General features: G+C 47.0%; 1 protein-coding gene across 1 annotated transcript in view; it reads right to left on the bottom strand.

Annotated features, from left to right (window-relative positions):
• Nucleotides 1-1,243: 1,243 nt before the first annotated feature.
• The window catches only part of Apcdd1 (adenomatosis polyposis coli down-regulated 1), a 31,489-nt gene continuing 21,191 nt past the window's right edge, over nt 1,244-11,541 (bottom strand). Inside the window, exons 4-5 of the mRNA NM_133237.4 lie at nt 4,863-5,184; nt 1,244-3,229 (exon numbers count right to left, since the gene is read on the bottom strand). Coding sequence (NP_573500.2) covers nt 2,781-3,229; nt 4,863-5,184 — 771 coding nt within the window. The 3' untranslated portion in view covers nt 1,244-2,780. The remainder of the gene's footprint in view (nt 3,230-4,862; nt 5,185-11,541) is intronic.

The raw sequence follows: 11,541 nt of genomic DNA, 5'->3' as shown, positions 1-11,541 counted from the left end.
GCCACGACCAAGCAGCAGAAGACCCTCGTCAGATGCAGCTGCTGGAGTGCAGGCATCGCAGTCTCCAGAACCACAAAGCAAAATAAACCTGCATCCTTTGCCAACCATCCAGCCTCATGTTCTGCTACATCAGTGGCCTAAAGCCCAGTTGCAGCTGACCTGTGAGTTCTGCAAGAATCTTCCATGATGTATGACTTCCCTCAGATGTAGAGTTGACTAGCAGAATTACCCACCACCGACTAACAGGGGGACTTGCCAGGTGCTGAGTACTGAACTATGGTGGATTTCAAACTTGCTATGTAAATGGACTAGTCTAGGGTCAGGCATACCTTTTTCAGACTTGTTCCAAGTCAGACATAGTAGAACTGGTCTGTCATTCCAGCACTTATTGCATGGAGGCAGAAGGACCATAAATTCAAGGCCAACGTGGGATACATAGTAAGACACTGTCTTAAAAGTAGGCAGGTGTTGGAGGATAGACTGGTGTACTCCTCTTGCAGAGGAGCAGAGTTTGGCTCTTTGTACCAATACTGGGTGGCTCTAAGCCACCTGTAATTCCAGCTTCAGGAATCTCTCTGCACTGTGTGACAGCTGTACTCGGTAGGTATAGGTATAGGTATAGGTATAGGTATAGGTATAGGTATAGGTATAGGTATAGGTATAGGTATAGGTATAGGTATAGGATGTGACTATATCTACCTGTTCCATCACATACACATGAATTAAAACAAGGGAAATCGAAAGAACAACGAAAGCATCTCAGTATTGACTTGTCATGTCTGACCCTCAAGTCTGGATGGCCTCGAGCTCCACTGTGGCTTCAAGGTCACACATAACATCAAGATCACCTTGGCACACATAAGGGACCTGACTCTAGAGACCCTATTGCTGTTAGCATGATATAACCAAGCCGAGATGAATGCACTTGGGAGTGATGGTGACATACTTCAATGTGTCAGTGAGTTATGAATAAGCTGTTATTATTTCTCTGTAGAGATGTATATTACATCAGAAAGTGATCACACAAACTTCACAGACTCATCCTGCTTACACTATGTTAATATCTATCATCCCTTTGTGGGCATATATGCAGCATATTGTTAAAGGGTAGAGATAGATGAGTCCAGGTGGGTTGCAGTGAACCAAAGTGGCTATAAACCCAACTCTTGGTCACTGAAGTGTGTCTATAGGCTCACACTTTGAAGACAGTGTCAGAATTCATTGAGTCGACAAAGAAGACGTATTTCGTGGGGTTACTTCCAAATTCTTTGTTTATTAAACTTAGTAGACATTAAGTTAGTACTTTCATTTTTAATAAACCCCCTCAAGTATGCACCATGACTTAAAATATAATCTAAATATAAAGCACTCTGGTACTCCATGCCTTCGTTATAATTTAACACCGCACTGAAAGCTACTGCTTCACAAAGTGAACTCTTAAATACACGACTGACTCTTCTCCTGGGTCCTGGTCTCCATGTCTGCTTTCAGTTCCAGCTAGGTTTTTTGTCTCTCCTCCACCTACCTTCATGGGTCTCTGTGAGCAATAGCACTTGGTGTTTATAGCACCAGTTGCAATAATACAAAGGAATGGGTGGCGGCCATCCCCTCCTCCCTTCGGATGACTGTGAAGCGGCGAACCCTGAATGAGATGGCTCTGGACCTCGCAGGTGGGGCAGAACCAGGGAAATGCAGAGAGGAAGCCGAATCAAGCTGGTAATTCTAGTAACAGGGTGACTCCTCCTAGACCCCACCAAGGAGCACAGGGACAGCTGGCTCCTAGCAGAGTGGCTCATCTGTGGGTGAGTCTCACCCCAACCTCTTTCCATTAGTAAGCTACTGGAGCACTGATGTTTGGTTTCTGTGTGTTAAAGATGGCAGAGTGGATGTGCCCACCCTAACCACAGTGTGAGCCAGGACACAGGGGATTGGTTCACTTGGAGAAAAACTCCACAGATCTCCTTGTCAGTTGTGTGGCACTTAACACAAGGAATCCCCACCCCCACCCCCCACTGCTGCTTCTGGCTGCCTGGAGCAGGAGCTGCTCTGAATTTCCCAACTGGATCAGTCTCCTCTGAGGGTTAAGCAGCAGGCTGTACTCTGTAGCCACCAAACCAAGTATATGGCACACATCTCTTCTCAACAAGTGAAAACCGGCACTCGCTTGTCAACAGAGTTTAAGTTCCATTGAAGCTTTAGGGACACCTCTCTACTCAACATTTCTGAAAGTGTTGGTTAGCATTAAGGCTGGGACAAAGACTTAGCTGAACCTTGCCTCGTCTCTTATGTACTCAACACCAACCCAGGCTCTCCTGTCGCAAACATGGGGTCTTCATGGCGGTCCCAAGCCAACGCTGCACTGGGTTCCAGTGTCGAAAACCTCGAGTGTGGAAGGGATTTGGAGAGATAAAGAGAAGCAATGGCAGAGAGAGCTGCAGCTTGTCATTTGTATCTTTTAAGCTCAGCTCAGAAACACAGTCAGGAGTCAGGGGACAGAGAGAAGAAGGCAGCTGCCACCCCTAAACACACTCGCCCCAGCTCTCTGCAGACATAAAGTGCAATCACACCTCTATGAAGTTCTCAGGCCACGGATCGGGCGGGAAGACATTCAAAGCTGAAACTTCAAACACACTGCTCATGGCGCAGAGGCTGGAAGAGGTGGGGAGAGGAGAGGCAACGGCAGGTCTCAAGGCATTCAAGTGCATCAAAAGAATCAATGTCCTTTCTCTGTGTGAAGGAAAGTCATACACGGTAAAGAGTCTTGGTTCAGGAAATGTCTTCTATCTGAGGATGCGCCAATGTGGGAGAGTCCAAAGGCTGACAAAGGCAGGAAGCAACAGGGACCCAGCTGTCCTCCCTGCTGCCCTGCCATACAGATGACCTTGACTGTCTTCCAACAACTCTTCAGCTCTTGGTGAGGAAGAGGCACACTGGACCAAGGGCATCTGGTAGGATGTGGCTCTCTTCTCTGGTCTGTCTGGGCTGGAGCCATCGCTGGGCCTCTGGCCATTGAACAGCAGGTAGCGGCCTCGGGTGTCTTGCTCCATTTTGAAGATCTCATATTCTGTGTGAGGTAGTTTGATGCCCAGAGCCACGCAGCCATTGGTATGTGTCACATCCTGTTGGATACCCACCTGCCAGGAGCCCTCAGCCCCACACTCATTCCCACTGAAGACATTGAGGAGGGAGGCTGTGGCTGCGTCCATGGGAGTAACCTTCATGTGATTCACTGTGGAGAAGAGAGATATTTATGACTCTAGGCACACAACTTAAGGAGGCAGACACTTCTGGCAAATGCTAGAGGCACTGTTTCAACACAGCTTTCTCTTTAAAGCACAATCCAATTGCTTGCCTGGCTGACCACAGTAATCAAAAAAGTAGGCTCTGGTAGGAAGTTCCATATGCTGACTTGAATGGTGATCATACCAAACACAGCCAGCCAGCTCACAGTGTCACGCACTCCGCAGCTACAACTTAACTACACGGCCCTGCAATGACTTCATTAAGTATCAGAAGTAATGTAGAAATGGTGTAAAGTATAAGAGGATATGCACAGGTTTTGTGCAAGCATATTCATTTCACAGAAGGAACTAAAGCAACTTTGCGTTTTGGTATCTTCAGGGAGCCCTGAAAGTAATTCCCATGAATGTAAAGTCATGACAGTATACTGTACATATGACCAAAAAAACAGTGACATTTGGTTTATATTCCAAGTCCAGTTTGGAGATGATCACACATGTCCTTGTGAAATACAACTGTCCTAGCATTTCTCAAAAGTCAAAAGTGATCTTTGGGATTACCCAATGACCCATATGCCCCCCTTTAATTGGTATTACTCCCTAGGATGCAAAAAAAAAAAAAAACCCTCCATATTTAACAAAACTCAAATGTTTGTTTTATGAAAAGGTTTTGAAATATCCAAGAGGTCTCACATTGAACACATATCTGAATCACCAATTTCATGGATTAATATGGGCCCATCAGTCAGGAATCTAAATGCAGTTAAGTTGCAAACAACAAAAATAAGAAGAAATAAATATAAGCCCCAGCTCTTGCAGACCCTTGGGGCCCTAAGGGCTAACTCTGCATACAGGTGTAGTGGGATTTTTAGTGAGTAGACAGATTTGTCTTGATTAAGTTTAGCACAAGGCCAGTGTCCACGAGCTAAATTCCTCCATCAAAGGAGGGTGTTCATGCTCAGGGCTTCACTAAGGCAACACAGACATCTCACAATCATTAGATACAGTGTTACTCTGAAGGGGTTACCCAATGACCCAGCTACCCTCTTTATTTGGTATTACCTACTGATAACCACCTTTCGGGCATTCAAACTTAAAACTAAAGCAGTAAGCCCTCCCTTGGGGTCAGGGCAGGTGCCTCCCAACCCCAGCTTCCTTGCTTGGGTGAGAAGTTGTCAGAATGAACGTTCCCTGTGATGTTCTCGCCTTCCGGCCTGACACAGGCTCTATTATGCAGCCTCAGCTCAGACTGGAAGTGACAGCTCTGAGCATCAAGAACTAACTGACACCTGCTCCGTATTCCTCATTCAGGAAAAGGACACAGCATGCAGACAGGCCTGATGCTATCAGAGAGGCTGCTAGATTTCATTGCAGGAGCATTCCTGACTATCACATCATAGTGGCCCGTGTGATGGTTTGGGTTCCATTGTACCTGAGTGTCATGTGGAGGTCTGGTACTAGCATGCTCTAGGCAGGAAGGAGGTATTTCCAAGGATGCTTTAAGGCAGACATGGCTCTCACTTCATCCCCAGATCTCAAGCAGCAAAGATACCCTTTCTCTTAGGTTCTGTCCCAGCAGAAATGTGCCAAGCCGTGCTGCGAGATGCGAACCAGCAGACTTACCTTTGAACACAAACTCCGTGCCACCCATGACCTTAGATGAGAGCACACCGCGGCTGTAGCGGCCTCGAGCGTAGATGGTGAATGTGGGGTGCTTGCAGACAGGGTCTGAGTAGTGGTAGTAATGCCCTTCCCAGGTGTTGTTGTTGTCGTGGAAGATGAAGTGGCGGGTGAGGAAGAGGACCTCGGGGCGTACCTCGCAGCGCTGGCTCACCCATTCCCCGTGGAGGCCAATGGTCAGGTCAGCCTTGGGGGGCAGTATGGGAGGGTGGTGTTCATCTGACCGGAAAATGATGCGGCAGGCTATGCACGCATGGTTGTGGTTCTGAAACAAAGAAACCAAGACATTTAGAGACTTTAGTCTTCTCATGGGCTCAGTGTACATGTGTATCCCTGAAAATGGGCAGGGGGTGGGTTCACCAAGGTTAGGATTAGGTACTTGGGTCACCATTGTTTATACCCAAAACCCCCAAAAGAAATGGAGCCAGGCTCTGGTGCCCAGAGAGTAGAGAACAGTGTGAGCCAGTATGTGTAGTCACACAATGCATGCGGCTGTCACGGGACAGCCTGCCTAACGTCAGCTATGGCGTGGACCCTTTAGGATCATGTTGAGGTTTCAGATCATCACAAATCCAGGGTCTATGTGGGTGAGGATGTGGAGACCTCCCAATCCTTTGGTCCTGTCTGTGGGAATGTAAAATGATGCAGCCTTTGTGGACAAGAGAGGGACGGTTCCTCAAACGCTCAAACATAGAATTACTATGCGATCCAGCTATCACCCTCCTAAATACAGGTCCAGAAGAACTCAAAGCAAGGGCACTGACTGACCCACAGTAGTGAGAAGGAAAGCAATCCAACTGTGCAGCCACAAACGAACGGCGAAGCACATTGTGCTTTGTATGTGTGATGGCAGAGAACTCAACTTTAAAAGGCAGGATGTTCTACACAAGTTACAACACGGATGGACCTCAAGGACACTGTGCTAAATGAAATAAGCCAGGCACGCACACACACACACACACACACACACACACACACACACACACACACACACTGCTTGATTTCATCATTAATTTAAGAGACATTTAATGGTGAAATCCAGACAGGAGGTGGGAAGGTGACTTTGAGGGATGGGACGGGAGGTAGGGACAGAGAACACAGGTAGTGGGTTTCAGTTTCAGAAGGTGAGAGTTCCAGATACGAACAGTGGTGAAACGTCACCATTATGAATGTAACTCATGCCACTTAACTGTGCCCTTAAGTGGGTACCCATGAAACAGATCCATGGGTGTACTTCAGCACAATTATATTTTTTTCAAGGGAGAAACACACCACGGAAAACACAGAGCTGTGACAACACATGAGAGGAATCACGGGGTTCCTTTGACAAAGTGAATGCAGGAGGCAGAGGAGCTACACAGAAGGGTATGGGGGACCTCTGGGGCATGTGCACAGCCTGTCCATGTGTGTTCAGAGGCCAAGGCTCACAGCTCCTCAGCTCTTGAAATGCTTGCTTTCCCAACTCTCTGCAGCTTAAGGTCCACCATAAAGCTGTGCTCTCGCTGCCAGGAGGCACAGTCTGTGAAGCGTTTATTTGGTGCCTGTATGGCAGATGTCACCTCTGACTAACCTGCTTGCCTGGAGGCTCCAGAGCTGGCAACCAGAACCAGACTGTAAGTCAGGAGGACTGGCCCCGGGCACAGTACTGGAACATTGTCACCACACCACCAACAACTCTTAACCCAATGGTCTCTTCTACTCTTCAACTCCCGCAAAGTTTGTACAAGGCACAAGAGGTGAGCAGAGCTGGACCATAGCCTTCGATCTCTGCCCTCTGACCGGGAGGCAGAGCTCCCTGGGACTCCCAGGTCATATGTCGTCAGACCCACAGTCACACCTTCACCCCTCTGAGAGAGGGACACACTTGCTCAGCATTTTTCCTGAAGTCAAAATTTCACCTCCTTCCACAAGGTAGGGTGGTAGCCCTCATAAATGTGACTTGGCAACGGTGACAAGTTTGCCTTCCTGGAAGACTGTGGTAAGGGTGGGGGTGGGAGAGCAGGCAGGTGGCTGCCACCTGCCTCTTCTACACCCCCATTAAGGGAAGACTTTGTACTTACATGACCCTTTCCATCCATTGGATGAGTTTAGTTACCATTTACAGTAGAGAGCACTTCCTTTGTGCCTGTGATGTGTGGCTTGCAGATGGTGAGATCACTTTGGGTACTGAGTTAAAGGGGGGAGGGGACAAGCCTTCCCTCTCCCAGGGTCCAGGTGCATTTGCTGGCCTGGGATTCCTGCAGAGGGCTTTGGGGCAAGGGGAGAATATAAACCATGCTCCAGCCTGTTATCAGCAGACCACAGGGTGATAGGACCCAGGGAGATAACAAGTAAACAGCTCATTGAAAGCAGAGCTGAATCAGAGCTGATGAGACTATCTCTGGCCAGATCCTGAAGGCCTGAGCTCCCCCTACCCCTGCTGCCTACCTCACAGCTGGCGGGAGCCACAAACAAGTTATTCATCTCTCTCTACTTCAACTTCCTCACTTACACCATGGTGACTCTTGGACATGCTTGCATGACTGCTGCAGGAGAGAAAGGGAGGAATAAGGTGGTTCCCACTCAGGGTCCCCACTTGAGTAGACCAAAGCAATGGTCATGGTCCTTTGGGTTCATGGTAGGAAGGAAAGTACGAACCGAAGTAAAAGAGAACCCGGAGTCCTGAGCTCTGACATGCTATGTCCTTTCTGAAAGCTGCCAGGAGGTGAAGGATCCAAAGCTTTTGCCCTAAATGGGTTGTTCTGACATTTAAAGGCCAGGATGGGAAGTTAGGGTGGTGTCTATAACATGTACACTCTGGGGCTCCTGCAAAGAGCAGAGTATGTCAGAATATTACCACAATCAGCATGAAGCCTATTCACAATGCCACGGAGGCCCTGGCCATCCATGACAGTCTAAAGCTCCTGCAGGTGGCTTGCTACATTCCAGAGGAGGCATCAGAAGCCGATGTTCAGTCAGTCTCCAGTGGTCCACACACACAGAGCTGGGTCCCTACTGCTGGAATCTGCACCGCAAAGATGCTTGCTGCCCACCGCATCTGATTCCCAGGGGGTTCTTACAAGGTTCTGTGGGCTCAATGACTTACTGTCACCCATCTCTACCTCCACTTCTTCTCCACCCCACTCTCCACAACTTCATTTTCTATATCCAATGAGAGTTTCGGACCATCCACTGTGCCACCTTCATTTCTGGCCTTTCTAGGAAGATAAGTCTCAATCCCTGAAAAGATGTGTTTTCCCCTTTTGGGACCATATTGGTTCAGGGACAGCTCAGTGCTGATGGCACAACACTGAAGATCAATGCTCTTTAGTTCAACAGGAAAGGGATGAGTGGGGAAATGGTCCAGCTGTCACCCAGGCTGTACTACAATAGCATCAGGAGTGGTAGGTTGGTGTTCACGAATAACACTTCTTTAAGAACAGCAGACAGGAGTCTTGGACTCCAAGAGGATTCTTCCGGCCTGTGGTTCTGCCAGATGAATTGTGCTCTCGAGATAAAAGGTTTTCCACTGGGCAGAAATCAAAAGTGGGCCGGGCATGGTTGAACCAGTGGGCCTGTGGGATTTGTGTTCATGTGCAGTGGCCAGGAGGAACCTGGCTCTTAAGCATTAGTATTACCAAACATTTTACTCTGGTTATTTTTGTTTTATTGTGGTTAAAAAAAAAAGGTTGTAGCACTTATCATCTTAGTAATTTTTAAGTGTACCATTCTGTGGCATTAAGAATAGTCACATGATGAGGTAACGATCACACTATCTCTACACTATCTCTAGAACTTTCTTGTCTTCCTCTCCTAGCCCCTGGCAACCACCCCTGCAATTCTGTCTTTGAACATGACAAGACTAAGGACCTCCTATGAGAGATAACTTAGGGCCTCCTATAAGGAGACTCATATAATATTTGCAATTTTGTGGCGGGTCATTAGCAGATGTATTCTAGGTTCTCCCATGTTAGAGCATGTATCAGAATGGCCTTCCTTTTTAAGGCCTAAGCATTTCAGGCAGGGACACATTTTGCTTATCAGCTCCTAGGCCTTTAGACTGCTGTGAATAACGCCATGAACATGGCTGCATGGGTATATATATTTGCAATCCTTCTTCAATCATTTCGAGTATATACCTAGATGTAAAATAGCTATACCACATGTGCAATGTAAAATAGCTATACCATATGGCAGTGCAATGTTTGCATTTTTGAGGGAGAAGCCTGGGTTCCACAGTTGTACCATTTGACATCTCTATCAGCAAACTACAAGAGTTCCAATTCCCCCACATCCTTGCCAAGATTTATTTTCCACTCCCCCCCCCTTTGGTAACAGTTGTCCCAATGGGCAACTTCCTATTGTGGTTTAAATTTATCCTTCCGTAACAATTTGATAAAAAGCATATCTGTCACTTGTAAAATTCTTTAGAGCAGGGTCTGTTTTGCCCACCTCCCCATCCCTTTGAAGCAGTTTTGCAGCTACCATTAAGCAACCGAAGATGTCCTAAGCAGAGGCAGAGGTTTTGGACTCAGTGGATGAGGTGAAGAAGGTGACAATTTTAGTCATGGGGGTGTGTAAGGCGATGCTTCTGTGTGTGAATTAAGTTTGAAAAATTGTTTCCTTAAGTTCTTATACTTTTTGGCGTGAATGAAAATTAAAGGGATCTACAGCAACTGTGTCAGAGTCATGGAGAATAAAGCCTACACGTTGTATTTATTGCCCTACAGCTCCCTTTCTAGGGTGGTTTAATGAGAGAGCCTTTACAGATTAGCAGGAGAGAACTCCGATGCAGATCGTTCACACGGAAGAAGATTTGCACCACTGGAAAGCATTTGCTTTGTAAAATTATTTTACTAAAAAAAGAAAGAAAGAAAGAAAGAAAGAAAGACATTCTGATAGAAGATTCCCACTTGAGAAGTGTCCGTTCCGAGGCTCACCCACTTGGCTCTATAGCACTTCATTTCCCTCCACGTAAGAAAGAACTATATAAAGTCAGGACTTCTGCACACACAGGGTTTGAAGGTTAAGATTGGGAGTGGGGGGGGGGGCGCAGTAGCTGTAGCTTTGCTGTTGTTCTTTACACACACTATAAAAAGCTCTATCAAAAGCTTTAATCTAAGGCCTTGGGTGCTCATCTGGCATGTAAGTGACTCTGGGCTCCATGCGTGGCACCAGGGGTTGGGGGAAGACTTAGCTCAAGAGGGTTGGAGCTAGAAATAAGCCCCATACAAGTGTTCTCTGAAAAAGAAGAACTCGTGTTAAAAATGGAAATCGACCCTGCAGTTCCCAAGTACACGGTATTGCTGACAGGGAGCAGGGTTTGCTTGTCTGCACACTGCCCTGGGGCAGCAGGTTCAAGAACTACAGCCTGTGCATAAGAATACAGGATTCTGAGGCATTCAAGTACATCTAGGTCTTAAGTTTAATGAGAATGTTGGCATAATTTCCAGCCTGTGTAACCAAGATGTAGAGAGAGAAAATAACCTGGGTCAGATGACGTCACAAACGTAAAGCCATCTTGGGCCTCTAATTCAATCCTTGGGCTTATGGAACGCTACCTCCAACTTCTTTCCCTCTCAGGCTTGAGGTTCTACACACAGCAAATGTCCCCTCACCAAGCACTGCAGCCCCATGGCAAAGGGCTCTGAGGCTGATGACTGATGGGGGCTCTTCAGGCTTCTCCTGTTTCCTGCCAGCATTTATTTCTGGAGGGTTGGTCAACAGCATCTGCTGACAGTGCCCACTTGTTTCCACGGGCTTCCCAGAATGGAAGAAATTACTTGAGAAGATCTTGTGAAAGATCAATTAGAGAAGCAGGCTGGACAAAGCACAAGCCTTCAAAGTAGCCTTTCTTGGCTAAAAGTTTTGTTCAAGGAGAGAAATGGGAGGCGAAGATGGAAACTTCCTTTCCTAAGGCTTTGCTCCATTGGATTAAAAAAAAAAAGTATTCATGAGTCCCATACAGAAACCCCGGGTAGCTAAGCCCATGGTGAATGCTCTTGCAATGGCAATTTGCTGTGTGCTGGGTGACATTTCTGTTCCAGACCATCTGGCTTCCGCATTAGTCCTTTTAGGCCAAGACCAGAGAGCCTCCCTCATTCCCTAGGTCCCCTGGCAGAACACTGGCAAGCCTGATGTGGCCCCTGATGGACAAACTGATAGGGAGAAAGGATCTCGGGATATTTAAGGGGTGGAATAATGAAAGTCACATTTATCCATCAGGAGAGATGCTGTCTGTGGGAGGAGCATCTTGCAGTGCTTTCTGGAGACAGATTCAGAGTCAAGGAGATGGCTCAGTGGATATGGACACTGGCTGCCAAGCTCTGTATGTGCGCACACACACACAAAGTAAATAAATAAATAAATAAATAAATACATAAATAAATAAATAAATAAATAAATGTAATGCATAAATTCAGAATTGGATTCAGGTAACCCATGACCTCTGGTTCATTTTGATCCCTTTAAAGGGGCCGGGATGACTTCACTGGTCTCAGAGGAAGTTTCCTGCCTGCTCCCCTCCTCTCTCCCTAGCTGCTGAGACATACTTTTTAAATGGCCAATTTCCTGCTTCTTGGGGGTTTCACCCTGGCCTCTCAGTGTTTTTGCCTTTTAAGGGATGAAATGTTTACCGCTTGCA

The sequence above is a fragment of the Mus musculus genome, chromosome 18, assembly GCF_000001635.26.
Source record: "Mus musculus strain C57BL/6J chromosome 18, GRCm38.p6 C57BL/6J".
In the NCBI taxonomy this organism is placed as follows: Eukaryota; Metazoa; Chordata; class Mammalia; order Rodentia; family Muridae; genus Mus; species Mus musculus.
Note: the sequence above shows the minus strand (reverse complement) of the source record. Positions and strands in the feature narration are given on the sequence as shown.